The sequence below is a fragment of the Apis mellifera genome, linkage group LG2, assembly GCF_003254395.2.
Source record: "Apis mellifera strain DH4 linkage group LG2, Amel_HAv3.1, whole genome shotgun sequence".
In the NCBI taxonomy this organism is placed as follows: domain Eukaryota; kingdom Metazoa; phylum Arthropoda; class Insecta; order Hymenoptera; family Apidae; genus Apis; species Apis mellifera.
In genome coordinates this window covers 15,611,326-15,630,019 of record NC_037639.1, presented here as the reverse complement: position 1 = coordinate 15,630,019, position 18,694 = coordinate 15,611,326, and the positions used below count along the sequence as shown (strand labels likewise).

The following is an 18,694-nucleotide window of genomic DNA, read 5'->3' as shown; positions in this document are numbered from 1 at the left end:
CGTATCGAAATATTTCCTAAACAAGTATCATCCATTTATATTGCAAATATTCGTGATGAAAACCGCCTTTCGTTTTGCACGAATAATCACCTAACCTTACTTTTCGTACAATTCTAACTAAATATATATTAGACGAGAAAATAAATACACGATAAACTGCTATCATAAATTTTAAAAAAAGTTACATTTTAAAATGTTTTTTTTTTGACAACTACGCGATTCAAAAGTATTTATGAAAAACAAGTGTATCGTAATATTCGTATTCGCTTTCCGTTTTATACGCATAATTAATCTTCGTAATTACCCGATCTTATTTTTGTTACAATTCTTATTAAATGTACATTAGACGAGAAAAGAAACATGCATTACATAACTGCAACCATAAATTTTAAAAAAAGTTAAATTCATTTACATAAGACATTCTAAAATGTATTTTTTTTATGCTCGAATCGATTACATACTCGTGTAATTTTTTTATTTTCATTGCTTGCATAAAGAAAACACGATTTCATCTGATGTTTCGTTCGTTCAATTTAAAAGAAAAATATCTAACATCTAAATTCTTAACAATTTGAATAATAATAAAATAAACGTTACGAGAAGAAAGAATTACCATTTATTAACATAATATCATTTATGTGTAATCGAAAAGATTAGAGATAAACGAGTTGATAAAACGTTGTTTCTTTAATTAATTTAACGTTAAAAATGTATCGAAAGAGATCCTAGAAGATTTATATTCCTTTCACTTATTTTCTCTTTTACAAGTTTTCGATCGGCGTTAACAAAGTTTCCTCGTGTCAAATGGATATAAAGACACGCTCGTTCGTAAGACAGTCACAGACTACTGGCTAACGAGTTAAATTTAGTCCACCACTTTGCTCCCACGGAAGCATCGAGCAAGCTGGGCCGCTTACCCGTTTACCCGTTTACCTCCTGGCACGCGTTCGATCCTCATTCTTTCTCTCCTTCCAAGTCATATTCGAGTATATACTCGTCTTCTTTCGTTCCGTTCCTCCTTCCATCCAATCCCGCGCCAGATCGCCGTCCAACCAACACGCGACGCGCCATAAAATCGAGTTAAACGCGAGCGATAATCGATGTGTAATAACGATAAGTACTATCGAGTTTTTCACTCGTCCACTCGTTTCTAGATTATTATACGAATTACGAAATAAAACGTAGACGAGCTCCCCTTGCTAATCTAGTAATCGAAACGAGGATTTGCTCGATGTTTGGATCACAGACGAGTAAAGAATTCGCGCGCGCTCGATCTCACTCGGTCTTCCATTGGGAATCTCGTAAGGAATAACGTAAGAGCGAAGATTCAAAAAGAAAGCAGGTGGCGCTGTAATCTGTCATGGCGGTGTCGCTATACGTTTTCCAAAGTGTCAGGTATCGAATTACGTTGACACGTTTCGTATGAACGATCGTTGGGATTCGCTGTTCGAATGTTTACGTAATTCATTGAAACGAATTTTGGCAGAAAGGGGAGGGGGGTGAAAAAATACTATGCATCGTAGAAAACAACATGTCAACTCGAAAAGATTGGTGGAGAAATATCGGGTGGGAAAAAAAATTAGGAAAACATACTGGGAAGAGAGAATTTATAAAATATGGAGGAGGGAAAAGATGGAGGAGCATCGTTTCCGGCACAATGCGTCCCACGTATATAATTCTATTGTCCGTTAACTCGAACCCAGTTTTCCAGGCTGATATCAATATTTCAGCATCGCCATCCTCTCTCTCTCTCTCTCTCTCTCTCTCTCTCTCTCTCTCTCTCTCTCTCTCTCTCTCTCTCTCTCTCTCTCTCTCTCTCTCTCTCTCTCTCTCTCTCTCTCTCTCTCTCTCTCTCTCTCTCTCTCTCTCTCTCTGTGTGTGTGTGTGTGTGTGTGTGTGTGTGTGTGTGTGTGTGTGTGTGTGTGTGTGTGTGTGTGTGTGTGTGTGTGCGTGCGTGCGTGCGTGCGTGCGTGCGTGCGTGCGTGCGTGCGTGCGTGTGTGTGTGTGTGTGTGTGTGTGTGTGTGTGTGTGTGTGTGTGTGTGTGTGTGTGTGTGTGTGTGCTTAGTAAAAGAAAACCGATCGCTCGTGAAATAAACCTCCATTCTGTTTCTGTCGTCCTTTCTCTTTTTTTTTATCCTTCCCTATTCGTAATACGCGTACGCTCGATAAACAGAGTCGACCAATCGAGAGCGAAGAACGATCGAAAAAATCGCTATCGATCGATTTAAAATAAATCGATATATCGAATCTATTTCGTAAGTAGTGCAAAAAAAATGGACGGCCATTGATGCGACGCAACACGTGTATAACGAAACAAGCTCGATCAAATTTTGTCCAAAACTTGGTGGCATAGTGATGAGCAAAATTTAATAGTTGAAGTTTACGAGGAAAATTTTACTTCGATAATTTCGATCGTTCGAAATATAATAATAATCGTAATGATCGAGATTTATAGCTTTATATACGAATAAATATTCCAACATTTTAACAAGTGATTATTTACATCAACTTTATTCGAAATTTTCAACTAGTTTACTCGTTCAATGCTCAACTCTGTTTATCGTTCGAATCGCTATATATGCGTAAAAGCATATTGCTCGATTCGGAAACTCGCTTAAAACTGTAAATTACGAAAGTACGCGACAATACAATCGAGTAAAGTATTCAAAATCGAATATCAGTTGTAGCTATAACGTGATCCGTTTCTTCTCGAAACTCGTACTCGAGATATTTTTACTCTTACACGTGAAGCTCATCGAACTCTATCGTCTCATCTCTTTCCGTTTGAAAAGAGCATAAGCCCGCGATTCGTTAAACGCGTCTCGCTCGCTTGTTATCCCCGTTTGGCGTGTTTTTGTCGCCAAAGCTTAGGAACGAAACGGATGCGCGAAACGGATGAGAGAGAGAAAGAAAGAAAGAAAAAAAAAAAGCTTTAAAAATAGTTGATACTCTAGGTCACCGAGTCGAGTGCATTTGGGATGATATCCCAACATCGAATCTGCAGAATTGACGCTTCTTCCACGAAAGAGACACTTGTGACACATCGATGACTCGCCCTCTCCCTTTTCCATTCCGCGCCCCGAGTGGATGATGCCCTTGTCGGCTCGGACAAACGTGCGCTCGATAGCAAGCAACCCAGTAGTTCGTATACACGATAAATCCACCATAACAGCGTCATCTATCTCGATTACACTTTTTCCAATTCCCAACCGATTCCACAACATTTTTCATCGCTTCTATATTAATAATAATCTCTGCAATAATCTATATATATATATACATAATGTATAGACTATTTTATATAATTATGCATAATTATGCATGTTATTATTCGGATATAATAATAAAATTTTTCATTCGAGATACGATAATTCGAACGAAGGAAAATAAAATTTGGGAGGGGGAGAAAGATGTCGCAGAAGCGGTTTCGGATCGAGAAAGAATTCTATTCGATTAAAGGGAATCGATATCGTTGAAGCGAAACACTACTCGGAGCACTTTGGACGGAGAAAGGAAACGATAATTTCCTTGTCGCTAAAGCGATCCGTCGACGGAAGCGTTTTGAAACGGAAACTCGATCGAATTGCGGATCTCGAACGTCATCGTGTTAATCCTGTACCGAACGTTATCGTTCAAACCTCTTCCAACGGACACTGTCGCCCACGACAAAAGGGATCGCGGATAATCGATGATTTTTCCCTGTCTCTTATTTCGATTCCAAGCACAATTTATCGTTACGTTTACGTGACGTGATATTCGCTTCGTCGACCGAATAATAACGAAAGCGAGAACTGGAAACCGTAGAGGATAGATAGATGGAAATAATAACGCGGCCGGGTGAAACGGAAACGAAGATGGTCGTGATATCTGGTGGCACGTTAATGAAGTTTCTTAGGCGATTGGCCTGGGTGGCAACTTTCATTAGGGAAATGACAAGGTAGGATGGCGGCAGCAAGTTAGTCGTCCTTTTCGAGGAGGAGAATCAAAGTCGATCTCTTTGTCCTTCGACCGTGTGTTTTGCTCGCGTGACTTCAGTTCAGACGATACCGAATATCATTAGCCTGAATATCGAGCGAACACGCCCGAATCCAGCTTTTGTTTGTTTTTTTTTTTTTTTTCGTCGATCGAATCGTTTCCTGTTCCTGTATCATCTTCTCTTCTCTTCTCGTTAGTTTTTTAATAATAATAATAATAATAATAATAATGGAATTAACCTTTCAAGAATCTTCTCTGTTTTATCCTTCATCGATCTGCTTTATCGACGGTCGTATTTAGTCGGATCGGTAATTATTACACGTCTACCTATATATACACGCGTTAACTCTGTTCGTTCGTGAAAAACTTTCGTTAAAATCATTTTGAAATTATGCGCCAATACGTATTCGTGGATAATATTGATAATTCGTTATCTGTTATCTGTTCGATCACGAATTATTATCAACCCTAGGAGAAACTGTGTATCCTTTTTTCCTTTTTTTTCCAGATAAAATTGTCACGCAACTTCTCGTTACGTTCTCATGCGTCACGAGGCATTCGTAACAATGTCGTTTGGTAACAAGTAAAGCGAAACGATCGTTTTATCGATGTTTTACGATGTCAATAAGTTGTAATGGCTAATGGTCGAGACTGTCGCACGATCGTTAACGAGGGAAGCCACGGCACAAAGCAATAATAATTTCGTGGATAATAGTTTCCTCGAATACGTGCCATCCTTTTTTTACGTATTATACGCCTTTTTATAATCATCGAGGCGTGGTGTGCGATAATTAAATATCCACCGCGGACGTACATTTTGTTCTCTGCGAAAATTTCTCGCGCGGAGTGAGAGTGAGAGAGAGAGAGAGAGAGGCGTAAAAAGAAATGCTTTTCGGTTCGTACGAAAAGATCGCGAGTGACGAGCAGGGAACGGAATTCAAGACGCGATGACGTCTGTTCAACTAATCTACGCTTGGGAAAGGAAGGCAACGTTCCTGGCGGAATGCCTTGGAATGTCGAATGGGAATCCAACGTAGAACCCGGTTACACATCGACCCGAATTTCCTTCGGATTAGTTCCCGATTTTGAACCGTGGTGATCGGATTGACATCCAAACTTGACTCGAGTTTCTTCTTCGGGAAACTTCCTTATCCATCGAGACTCGTGGTACGCCAACTTCTCGAACGATCGAAGTAAAACGGGAGAATAGAGTAAAAATGAAGCAAATCGATATTGCGTCGTGTATTACGAGCGGAATAATAAGGAATACGATGGAAATTTTTACGACACGTGTTCGAATATGAAAGTTAAAAAATGTCCACGGAACATCCGTTTCCTTTTTTTTTTCGGATTAAGATCGTATCGATGCCAATTTTGAAATTTTTCTAGGGAAACAAATTTCCCTAGAAAGGTCATCGTTTCACGAAGGAGAAGGATCGTTAACGACGATACTCGGGGTGGTGATTCTGAAAGGAAGAACACGACGATGCCCTTTTAATGGCATTTAGGTATTGTCCTTTTTAACTCAAATTAACGATCGAGAAGCTTTTACGAGAATTGGAGCATCACTGCCCTTTTCTAATTAACGACAGACATATACCGAGACTTTTTTACAAATTTTTCCTATCGATTTTCTATTAATCAATTCGTGGCCGGCGTACACAACTCGTCGACACGAACTGTTTTCGAAAATCAAAAATTGATGGAAAAAAAAAAACGCACGAAAAATATAATCACGAGAAAAAGTAGAAGAAGACAAACTCTTATATACAGATCTGTCAAACTGTCGGTCGTAAACGTCGAGCGTTTGTGTAATGTAAATTGTTTATGAACGTCGAACGAATTGAAAAATCTCGATCGAATCGCGATTACACTATACACGCTCTATAACCAATATGTCCGTTTTGTTGGCACGAAGAAGGCGGTAAGTTTGAAACGATATATGTATACATGCTATAATTCTTCGGTGTGCACGTGCGTCCAGAATCTGAACGTGAATTTAAACGCGAAGAGAAAAATTTGGATGGAAAACTATAGGACGATATATAATGTAATAGTAGCGTTTCAACGTTAAGGAAGATTGATCGACCGTGAGGAGGAAGATCGAGGAGAGAGAGGAGGGAAGGGGAAAAAAAAAAGTTTAAATTAAAAAAATCTCGCGAACGAAAAATTTGTATTATCAGTCGGAAAATTTGACGACTTACCGCATATCTTGCGAGAGATCGGTAACGATTACGTCGCGTATCACGAGAATCGGGCGTATCCTCTCGTCATATCCGCGTTGACGCACTCGCGGCAACCACGATTCCTCAATGCCAACACTTGTTCCACTCGAGTCCCTTTCCTTCGCCGTCCGCTACTTCTTACTCTCTATACTTCTCTCCTTCTCCTCCCTTCCCCCTCCCCTCCGCTTATTTATTCCTTTTCTCCTTTCTTACGGACGTTTCTCACTCTCAGAGGATTCCACACCATTCGACGAAGAAAGATTCACACTTTCAAAGATTCACGTTTGATTTTTCACGCGGTAAAACTCGATCCAATTCCTTTGCTCTTAATCGTCGTTTCCATCGAAGCGCGGAAAATAAAATTTTTCTCGAATCGAATTCGATCCGGTTAACGCGGTACGAATAACGTCCACGCACGAATAACAAGCATCACCGTGGGATTATTACACTTGCGATAGAAGATCACTAGGAGAAGGCGCGCGGCACACGGTACAGGCTACCAGTGACCGAGCATCCGCTACAGATTCCCACCACTCCTTCTTCTCGCCCTGTGTTTAAACTTATAAATAGATATCTGGGTGCGTTCGATTATATTTATATGTACGCGAATATATGCATGTACGTATGTGTATAATAAACCCGTACGTACACGGTTCTACACCCTCACGCATCCACGAACGCACAAATCGTACGAGCGTGCACTTGTTCACGAGCTGCGCGTATTATTCATGATGCACCTAGTTACGCGCTCGTTCGTTCGCTCATCTCTCTTTCCCTCCCTCTCACTCTATCGCTCTATCGCTATCTTCCTCTCACGCTCGCTCTCTCTTCACCACCTTGTCCGCCTTCACCTCCACCTCTATCCGTTGCTTCCACCGCCTCTTGCTTTATTCCCCCTTCTCCCATCTACGCCATCCCAGCGAGCTTTCTTTAACCCTTCTCGTGGAACGTGTTCACGAGACGAGCCACACACCGATCGGATAAATCTTCCGTGTTTTTATGAACAATTTTTACGATCGTACAATCGATCGAATAGTTGGAGGAAAATCACTACGATACGTATTCCCCGATTCCACTATTCTTTATTCTTATTCACGTATAATCACGGGTGCACGATGATTTAGAAATAATAGATGTAAAAAAGGCGTCGTCTACATCGACGGCGAATCAATCGAGTACCTTACCTTCTCGCTGCGTGCCGCTCTTCTCTCATACTACGGTTATCGTCAGCTCGCACCCTCGCGAATCTTCTCGACGATTTCTCTTTTAAACGGATCGACGATTCTGATTGCTTCGTCTTGTCCCGTCAATGATATTTCGGATCACTTTTCTCTCTTCCGGGTTTCTCTTTATTCCCTTTTCTTTTTCCTTTCTCTCTTTCTCTCTCCCTCTCTCTCCCTCTCTCTCTCTCTCTCTTCCTCCTTCTCTCTCTCGCACTCTTTCTTTCTCTTTCGCCCTCCCCTCTCTCTTTCTCTTAGCACACACTCACATACACCCTTTCACTCTTTCTTTCCCTTTTCCTATCCTTTCTTCTTTCTTCTTTATTTATACTTTTCTTAATTTGTCTTTCCTCTTTCCCTCTTGCTCACACTCGCGAAGGTTTTGCCGTTTCAAGCATGGCCGTAACACAAACTTTTGTCAAACTCCACCGTTCCAGTTCGCTGTTACGCGTAGCCGTAGCCCCTGTTACGCGTATACTTCCTTCTCACCACGATTGTGTTCCACGACCGGGAGCTCGGGCGTTATTTCGATCGAATTAAACTCAACGCGAATATCTTAAAGAGAATTTCATCAAAGTTTGCACTCTTTAACCGATAAAGAGAAACTGACCAAGATTCGCGTGTTGAATTCTCAAAATTTACTTGAAGGAATACGGTTACGATAATGACAACGACCACGGTGGCGATAGCGACGGCACACGACACGTTCGTCTCAGCGATATGCTGCCGGTTCGACACTAGAGACGCCTGGCGTCGCGACGCCCCGTTTCCTTTCTCTCTCGCTCTTTCACACCCTACCCCTTCCATAAAAGCTACGAGCACGACACCTAATGCTGTACTCCACGTTATTTCGTCGTGGTATCGATGGCGTTTCGGTTACCAGGATCGAGCGAGATCCATCCAATAGAGAAAATGAAAAATTAAAGAGAAACGTACTTATTGAGAAACAATCAAACATCGATATATATATGTATGTGAAAATTAGAAATTATTCTGTCGAAAAAAATTGACCTAACCTCTTGCAAATTATAAATGATATTCGCTTGAAGAGAGAATTTTGAAAATTATTTTTCGATATCATTTTTCTTATTAAAAATTATAACATTAAAGAGAATATGAAAAAACATAAAACATATATATATATATATATATGTATAAATATGATCATTTACGAACATATGTAAGTATTAAATAAGTTATTATATCATTCACGAAATAAAAATATTCCTTTACTTGAATCTAATTTACATACATACATATGTATTTATTTTTCTTTGCATATGGATATATGCATCAAATATAAATTGTATATTTTGTATTGCGCGATGCTCGTATCTATTTATATAATTAATTACGGATAAGATTGTGACTTATTTCAACAACATATGACAATGCGTTAACGTATCCTAGAAAAGACGAAGAACGTAGAAAGAAAAATATAATCATTGTAATAAAAATAATACTGTCAAGGATAGATGTGATTGACATTGTTATATAATTAACAAGAATAAAATCTTACTCGAATAATTTTATAAAAGATATTTGTCAAAAAGATTTACAAACTTATCTTCTGATATATTAACATCACATTTGTTAATTCTTTATTTTTTATTTTTAATTAAATAACTTCCACGTATGATATTTCAATTTAAAATGTACAAATCGAGTCGCAAAAGAACTGTAAAAGAACTACGATTTTATATAGCCGCTTCTTGTGCTATTAAATCTAGTGGCGCCATCAAGTGAGTTTATTAGCATTTATTTTCGTGGCTATCGCGATAAAACAGTGCAAGAAGAGAAAACTTTTTTCAATATACATATTAATGAAAATATTAATAAAAATTTTTATTTTTCAATTTCGATGTTTATATATATTGTTCCGCATTATAGTTTTTATATCATAATTTTTATATCTTTTTTGCAAAGGTATAAGAGTGCTCTATAATTAACAACAAGTCAGTCTATCCCGTAGAACCTTATTCTATTCTTAAACTGTTCGACTGAAGAAAAGATAAGCCGGGATTGCCGAGGGCCTGTGTTTTATTTATACAACCTTCTCTGTCTGACTATATTTACATATGTATTAAGAAAGCAGCGACTTTAAACGGTGCACAAACAAGTAAGAACACCACGTGTTCCTAAATTTTAGAATAAAAATTAAAAATAAATAAAGATTATCTTTTATTATTTTCTATTAAATATTTTCGATTATATAATCGATATCAATTCAAATAATTAATACATTGCTTATATTTGATAATTTTTATGTTTTATTTTATAAACATTCCTATACTTACCGATTGAATTGCATAAATCGTTTCGTTGCTTTTATACTTATACTTAAAGTAAAGAGTAGATAAATTATATATCGAATTTGATCGAAATGTGTGCATTATAATTACAGTGATTTCAGTTTTACAACTTCAAGAATATATTAAAATAACGTGATTGTGTAAATTAATTATACATATATATTCCAATAATTTGTAGATATAGAATAACAATGATATCCTGCAAATTTAAACATCATTAACAAAAATCAATTTGACAACCTAAACGTTAACCTAACCTGAGTCAATATTTATATGAAAAAGCAAAGGAAAAAGTTATTAATCTATGAAAAATGTTATGATATGATTGTCATAATATGAATTAAAAATATGCATTTTTCAACGAATGAAAGCCCTGATCTCATAGTTAGGAACAAAGGTGTTCGTGCATTGTTCGGATTCAGCAATGTTCAAGGACTTTCGATAACCATCCATTACGTGAACTTAAAAGCATTATAAAAATAAGTTATAAATTTAAAGAACAAATAATTATATCGACATGTCAATTTTCCACTTTCTTGGAAAACTGATTAAAGTTAGTAATGAAACGATCACCGGAAATAAACTGGAATTTCCGGCAATGTCTCTTGGATCTACCATTGTGATTGGAGAGATGAATTGCGTCTCACTAGAAAGAACGAATAGCGTCATGTTAATACAGGCTTAGAGGGAATCGGAAACTGTTGCTGACTCTCTTTCTTTCGGTCGTAAGCCGGCACCGGTTCACCATAAGAACCGACTGTGACGCGTGCCAACTGCTCCGAAATTATTCTGGTGCGCAGTACACCGTTGCATTTACTGATCTCATCAGTTCGACCAGCCCACTTTATATTTTCTGACGTGATTTTAACGCGGTAAGCTCTAAACGATACACGATGGCGGCAGTTGACTGTTACCAGAATCAAGCTCAGACCGAGAGTACCGGCCAGACACAAACTCAACAACAGCAGTCTCAACAGCAATCCCAACAACAACAACAATCACAGTCACAACAGCAACAACCACAACAACAACAAGCTACTGCCGGAATTCCAGGCAAAGATGACGAACGCAAACTTTTTGTTGGTGGCCTATCGCGTAATACTACGGACAAAGAATTACGAGATCATTTTAGTAAATTTGGTGAGATTGAAAGTATCTCTGTTAAAATTGATCCTTATACCGGTATTTCACGAGGTTTTGCGTTTATGGTATTTACTAATCCCAAAACGATCGACAAACTTCTGGCTTCAGGCGAGCATTACATCAATAAAAGAAAGGTTGGTTATATTTTTGAAATTAAAACTTAATATATAAAATTAAAAATTATTTCTCCGTTTTTTTTTCTTTTTTTTTTTTACATTTTATTTTCTCAAAATGAAAATACTTAAAATATGTTTTGTTTTGATATAGGTGGATCCCAAGCGGGTGAGTAAAAAGCCACAACATGGTAAAATTTTTGTGGGAGGCCTTACTCCTGAAATTACCGATGAAGATATTAAAACATATTTTGGACAATATGGTACAATTGTTGAATTGCAAGCACCATTTGATAAGGTAAAAAATCAGAGAAAAGGATTTTGTTTCATAACATTTGACTCGAAAGAAGTTGTCTACAAATTATTAAAAACACCTAAACAAACGATAAATGGAAAAGAAGTGGATGTCAAAAAAGTAAAAGTAAATCCAGACCCAAGGAATCAAGGATTTTGGAGTCCAGGCTATGGCTACGGTTATGGCGGAGGCTATGGTTACATTCCTGAATATTGTAATGGTTATCAAGGGGGATATGATGATATGTACGCAAATTATGATTATGCTGGTTATGATGGATATGACAACATGGGATATGGGGTTCAAGGTAAGCCACGAGGAAATGGTCAGGGACCACGTCAATTTCAAAGACATCAGCCGTATTAAAAATGGATTTATGAATCCTATATACTCAAAATTTGGTGATAAAGCAAGAATATAGTAAGGAGTAGAACATCTTTGAATGCAGGCTAAGACTGAGATAGGGAAATTTGGGATAAAAGAGCTTATAGAGCCACTAAAAGACTCTTATGAAAGCCCCAAACTCCCTGATCTTTGTATGTTGGGTCTGTAAAATACTAGATAACTCTATGTACATTTACTAAAAAAAAAAAGGGGGAATTTTCATTGATTTACAATTGGTGTAATTTAAAGAATCAAAAGGATCATGTCTTTTTTCTATCTATGCACATTTTATCATTTATTACACAAAAATTATTGGTGAATTTATTAAAATAAAACTTCAAGTATTTTTATTAAAACCGAATACTTTATATAGAAAGTTATTTTTCACACATAGGAACCATATACAAGTTAAAAATTTAAACAATTGATTTACTCCTATTTTCTTGTTATTCATGATTCATAATACTAACATGTATATCTTATAATTTAATACTCTAATTATTCTTTAGCATCTTAAGTTGCATTACTAAAGTATTGTTTATTATATGCTTGGTGTTAATCTTATTATTAGAAACACAATGTTGTTTACAATAGAATTTTAAGTTGATAAACAGTTTCAGTTCAGGAAGCATGTGTCAGTTAGGGATAATTGATAGATAAAACAAAGTACCATTCATGGACCAATGGTTCGTACTCCTAATTAAACGTACTTCTTCCTCATAAATTTGTAACCTATACGTATTATCTAGTATCATCTATGATTGTTTGTACACTAAAATAAGTCCTGTAACTTATACGAATCGTAAGGTATCGTAAGAAACATACGCATCTTCGTATGTTATACGTGTATATACGTGTACACATACATAATGTTGTACACGTGTGCGAATTAGTATATAATAAAGTAGGAATTAAGAGAAAGATAAAAATAATTCAAAATGAATATAATTAAAATATGAACGTCCTGGGTAGATACGCGAAGAGTGCGCGAGTGGTAGAAGATGGTTACAAAATATTCTAAAATAATATTTGAAATCACGTAAGAAGAGCAATAAATATACTGTAATTTGCACTAAACTTTATGATAAATCATATACTATTTTTTCTGTTTTTATTTTTTATTCTTTTTCTTTTCCTTTTTTTTTTTTTTCCTTTTTGGTATTTGAATGATATTTTAATTTCTATGAGAAATAAAGCTTAAAAAATATGATTAATATAATCAATGATTTTCAAAAGTTGCTACACTCGTGTACTCCTATGTCACATAGACCTTAAATATAAAATATAAAAATGACAAAAATGATTGTGGCTTATTACAAAAATTTTGCAAACACTGAATCAACAGAATGTTTAAGGCATCGAAACTAATAAAAATATAACTTTTGTATAATTTAGGCTACTATGACATTTTTTGCATTTGCATCAAACAGTTGTTCCTGTCTGGTGTACAAAGACTGCTCTTCATATCGCAAGAAGACTGTTCATATGTAGAGTATCATTTAAAATGATACAAATACTAGAGAATTTGACAGCCAATACATCTTGTGATTTTCTGGACTAAAAAAAGTTTAAAGGGGTGACAAAATAATTATAGAAAATGTAGATATGGCATTGTGGGAACTACATTTAGGTACATCGAAATTATATTATACACACAAGGCTGATAAGGCTTTAAACATTCAAGTTTTTCTCAGATGTCACAAAAGTATTGACAGTTTGGCTTAAATAAATTTCATAATATGCATGTACATGATAAATAAATCGTTTTTTGAAAAAAATATTTTAAGCCAAACTAATTATACTTTTGAAAATAAATCTGTATACTGTGTATACCATATTTGCTGCGTGTGGATGAAAAAATATATATATATTAAAAAAAGAGATCAGATTGTGAAATTAAAGGAAATAACACAAATATTTTGTTACTATTGATTACTATTCGCCTGTTTCACCCATGACACAGTGTATATTTTAATTATAACAAAAAATAAAATATTCATTACTTGAAAAGTATTTTGTGATATTCTTCTTTCACAATGAAAGCTTAAATAAATGAATAGAAATGTATTCTCTTGTAAAAATATACAATTATCTTAGAAATGATAGTTTGATATAATAATCCTTTTTTATGTTGATACACAATGAATTTTAATAAAATTATGAAATTCACTTTTAAGTGTTATCAACATTTGAAATTACTTCTTTTTTATTATTAGAAAAATTGTAAAATTAATATAAGAGTTAATATTAATTTTGAGCAATTGCGTATGTAAGAAATAAATAAATAAAATTGGTAGCGATACCGAACCTAGAAATCATAAGAATAAGAATCGTTTTTATTATTTGATTCTTTAGTATTTCATTTATTATTAAAGGTTAATAAAAAAAATAAGTGTGTGAAAATAATGTAAAAATAGATATTAAATTTATGAATAATTTTTGTATACTTTTACGTAATTAATGTAATTATGTAATACAAATCCATGAAAATATTTATATGTCGTATTCTATATATTGGAAATTTTTTATATAAAAGTAATAAAATATTTTCTTCTATATATTTTTCACCGAAATATATTTCACAATATAAAGACATGTTAAGAATGCGGCTTAAGAATAATCGCTAATGGCAGTTGCATGCGTTGCATGGGTGTAAACGGACGGACGTGCAGTCGGACAGACAGCTGCAGTGTCATCATCTTGCTGTGCATCTTATTGTACGAAAAGAGCTTAAAGTGTCGGAGGTTCGAAAAGGAGCAAATTGCTACTATGTCTCAGCGAAAACTATCAAAAGTCATATTACAATTAATATTGCCTGTTTGGCCAGGAGAATTCGCGATGTAGCCTATTACATACTCGATTTCATCGCGTTCGCGTTTATTCCTCATCGATGTACCGAGAAGTATCGGGAGCATTTCGTGCAACATTTTTGAATTCAAGTCGCATGAAATCTCCTGTTGTTGTTCTCGTGAAAACATTCGTCTATTATTGTGTCACCCTTCGTCGTTATTCTCGACGTTTTCATTCTCGTTCGTATTTCCGTTGTCATTCTCAAGTGCCTTCTCTTTCCCTCTCTCATCCTTTTAACTTACTATTTTCCGATTTCAATCTCGTGAAAACTAGTGTACGCATTGAATGACGTACTAATATGTTTGTTAATTCGGTAAGTTTAAATATATATTTTTTTAATGTTATTTTCAAATGTACATATTTTATTCTATTTGTTGCATATAGAATTTTCCATGAGAGAATCATCCGCTTTCTCGCACATTGTTTATTTGTTGATTGCTGTTTCGTCATGACTTGTGATTTGTGACTTGCTTCACGATATTATTCTGCAAGATTTTTATTGTTTGTTACTTTTTGGATTAAATAACCCGCGAATGCGATATCGTTTAAAAATTGGTTTAATTCTATGAAAAATATTTGTCAAACTTTCTTGTGACGGTTTGCCAAAAAGACAATGATAATTGACGCACACGCGATAAATGGTCGTACGATCGATGCAACGTAATCTTCGTTACTTATTTATATTATTTTGTTGATACAAATTATTAAAAATTTTTTTTAATGGAAATATTAGATGAATATTAGATAAAAAGTTTAGATTTTTTTATTCTTATATTGATTTATTAAAAGATTTTAAAAGTATGTATGTATATAAAATTTTTATCGAATTGCATATATCAATTATCTTGTTTTTATATTATTTAGATAAAATATAAAAATATATTAAAAGAAATATGAATATTTTGATAAAACATATATTTTTATTACAATATTATAAGCTATATATAATTCTAACTAATTTTTGTATACATACATTTCATTAAAGTATTGGTTAAGTAGAAATTGATTGATTAAAAATGAAATAATGATAAAGTGATAAAAAATAATGAAAATTGATAAAAATTTTTATTACATCGTTTCAATGTCATTTGAATATAGCATGTTATTATTTTTTATCAAAAAAAAAAATATAGAATATGTTATTTAATTAATAAAAACATAAAATCTAAAAAATATATTCTTTAAAATTCATTTTACTCTTATATAATTATGAATAATTTACTAACTGAATTAATTAAATATACCATGCTTGTAGAATAATATATGTATAGTACAAGAATATTACATTTATTTACTCTATATGGATAAAATATGATAACAATGACACCATATAATCTTTCTTTAGATATATATAATATGCAAGATAATTATATGTGTGTCAAATATATTTTCAACATATTGAAATGACATTCATTTTATATAAAGGTATAGTTGTAATATTCAATTTTTTAAATTCAAAAATTTTTTAAATATTAAAATTAAAAAGAATTTATATATAACATTATATAATATTGTTGAAATTTTTAATAATTTACAGATATGAGGTGGATGGTTCATTCCAAAATGTATCGCATTTAATAGACATCTTAAAAATAAATAGATTTTTCTTATCAACTAAAAGGCAAAGTGTTCTTATTTGATACATAGAATAAAAAAAAGATGTCTCAGTTAAGTATTAGTACAGGAAAGAGAGGGAGGAGTGTTGCAAGCTCCTCTGCACCTACTGTATCATCTCTAAGCAGTTCAACTGATCTAGCAAGTTTATTTGAATGTCCAGTTTGCTTTGATTATGTTCTTCCACCCATTTTACAATGTCAGAGTGGACATCTTGTTTGTAGTAATTGCAGACCAAAACTTAATTGTTGTCCTACCTGTAGAGGCCCACTAGGTATGTAATTAATAATAAAATTTATATAAATAAAAGAAACTGTTAATATTAAAAATTTAAATATATTCAAGTAAAAATCATAATATTATAATTCATAAATTTGTAATGCAGGTAATATTCGAAATCTGGCTATGGAAAAAGTGGCAGGTAATGTGATGTTTCCTTGCAAATATTCAACAAGTGGATGCACTGTATCATTAGTGCATACTGAAAAAGCAGATCATGAAGATGCATGTGAATTCCGTCCATATAGTTGTCCTTGTCCAGGTGCTTCCTGTAAATGGCAAGGATCTCTTGAGCAAGTAATGCCACATCTTGTTATGAGTCATAAAAGCATTACAACTCTTCAGGGTAAGTTTATTAAATAAAATATATATTTCTATTTTTTTTAATTAAATGAAAATTCAATTATTTAAATTTGCTTAAATTATAGGAGAAGACATTGTTTTCTTAGCAACGGATATTAATCTTCCTGGTGCGGTAGATTGGGTAATGATGCAATCTTGTTTTGGTCATCATTTTATGCTAGTACTTGAAAAACAAGAAAAATATGATGGACATCAACAATTTTTTGCAATTGTTCAATTGATTGGTTCAAGAAAACAAGCAGAAAATTTTGCCTATAGGTATTTTACTATAAATAATATATAAGTATATATAATAATATATAAGTGTATTATATTTAAAGTTTTATTTAAAATAATTAATAATATAATATAAATATTTATATTCAATAGACTAGAATTGAATGGGCATAAAAGGCGTTTAACATGGGAAGCTATGCCACGTTCTATTCATGAAGGTGTTTCATCTGCAATTTTAAATTCAGACTGCCTTGTATTTGACACCTCTATCGCGCAATTATTTGCCGATAATGGAAATCTAGGAATTAATGTTACAATTTCTATGGCATGAGGAAAGCTGGAAAAAGCAGTGTAAAGTGTGTTTTAAATGTATTGAGCAATCTTTTGATTCAGTCTGTTGTATTATGGATTGCCCATTATGTACATATAGCATTTTTTTTACGTTACCATAGATAAATATTAGCAATATGGATGTTAGGAAATGTTTGGAATGTTTAACAAAGCTCAGAAATCAAACGCTCAGTTACAGAATCTCTCTTTTAGAAGCTTTAAAGGATATTTGTATGTATGTGATATGAACACTACACATGAAAAAAATAAACAATCTTTCTTAGTATATATTTATACTGACTTTAAAGCTTTAATACTGAGTATAACATCAATTCCAAAATGTACCTGACACCTATTGCATACTGTTATCATGTTTATTTAGTCACTTCTTACTGTGTAAATTTTTATGAGCATAGTTTCTTTTTCAATTTTGATTCTTTCCAATGTAAACATTTTTTGCAGAAATAACGTCATATTTTAAAAAAGAAGTACATATATAGTTTTCATCAAAAGATCAATTACAATGATACAGAGTATGGTATTATAGATAAAAATTTAAAGTACATACCTGAGAAAGTCCTCTATACGTAATTTTTTATCGTATAGTAATTAAATTCAATGTACTAAGCATATATTTGACATTATTTATTTTCATTTAGAAATTTTGCGTGCTCGCATATTTATTATGACTTTCATTTATATTATAATTAAAAAGTAAATTCTTTTTCCAATAAATTTACTTTTTTTTAAATTAAAATATATGATGTTTATAGATATTTTCTATATTTGATATTTTAGATTTTTTGTCATTATTGCAATAGAATTTTCAATATATTCTAAATATTTTGTTAAAAATCTACAATTTTAGACCATACAGAAAGTCATATCAAATCAAAAATTAATAATACATTTGTAAATATGTTATTGACAAAAATTATTCTATGTGCTTAGAAATTTGAAAAACATTATGATTTCTTTTTTACAAAAATTTTTTTACAAAAACTTATATAATGTATTAAATTATTAAATTATTATAAAGCGAGCATTATAATAATAGATAACATTATTTCTTTAATTTTATGAGAAAAAAAACTAAACTAAACATATATACATCAGCAATATATATGGGAACACGAAAGTAGTTGGTATACGATAAACAGGTGCAAAATAACAGAATAAAATTGCGCGATTTCATTCTTTTTCACTAATACAAAAATGGACAAATTTATACAAGGAGAAGTTATAATTTCAAAAATATAGATCCATTAAATTATTGTATAGTAGTTTCGTAAGTAATGACGTTGTACACGTTGTACATAATCTTCAAATTATCGTCCATGTAAGTCTTGAATGTCGTAAATTAAATTTGACAAG

The 18,694-nt window shown here is 33.4% G+C and overlaps 2 protein-coding genes and 1 long non-coding RNA gene across 5 annotated transcripts; 2 read left to right on the top strand and 1 right to left on the bottom strand.

Annotated features, from left to right (window-relative positions):
• Positions 1–2,125: 2,125 nt before the first annotated feature.
• On the bottom strand, positions 2,126–7,379 carry LOC113218611. Its single transcript, XR_003304216.1, has 2 exons — positions 6,181–7,379; positions 2,126–6,007 (listed from the first exon to the last, which is right to left on the bottom strand). It is a non-coding gene; the product is annotated as an uncharacterized LOC113218611 (long non-coding RNA).
• A 2,036-nt stretch (positions 7,380–9,415) lies between these two features.
• Positions 9,416–13,681, top strand: LOC725626 (RNA-binding protein squid). The gene is made up of 2 exons (XM_006568761.3): positions 9,416–11,010; positions 11,144–13,681. The coding sequence occupies exons 1-2, from the start codon at positions 10,627–10,629 to the stop codon at positions 11,648–11,650; spliced, it is 891 nt and encodes a 296-aa protein (XP_006568824.1). The 5' UTR covers positions 9,416–10,626; the 3' UTR covers positions 11,651–13,681.
• Positions 13,682–14,285: 604 nt separating this feature from the next.
• Positions 14,286–17,952, top strand: LOC410808 (E3 ubiquitin-protein ligase Siah1). Of its 3 annotated transcripts, XM_006568762.3 has the most exons (6): positions 14,286–14,831; positions 15,864–15,943; positions 16,056–16,406; positions 16,518–16,757; positions 16,840–17,032; positions 17,144–17,475. In XM_006568762.3, the coding sequence occupies exons 3-6, from the start codon at positions 16,178–16,180 to the stop codon at positions 17,319–17,321; spliced, it is 840 nt and encodes a 279-aa protein (XP_006568825.1). In that variant the 5' UTR covers positions 14,286–14,831; positions 15,864–15,943; positions 16,056–16,177; the 3' UTR covers positions 17,322–17,475. The 3 variants fall into 3 exon arrangements, with proteins under 3 accessions (XP_006568825.1, XP_394284.2, XP_026302265.1); XM_394284.5 differs by lacking the exon at positions 15,864–15,943 and having other exon boundaries at positions 17,144–17,952; XM_026446480.1 differs by lacking the exon at positions 14,286–14,831 and having other exon boundaries at positions 15,863–15,943.
• Positions 17,953–18,694: the final 742 nt, after the last annotated feature.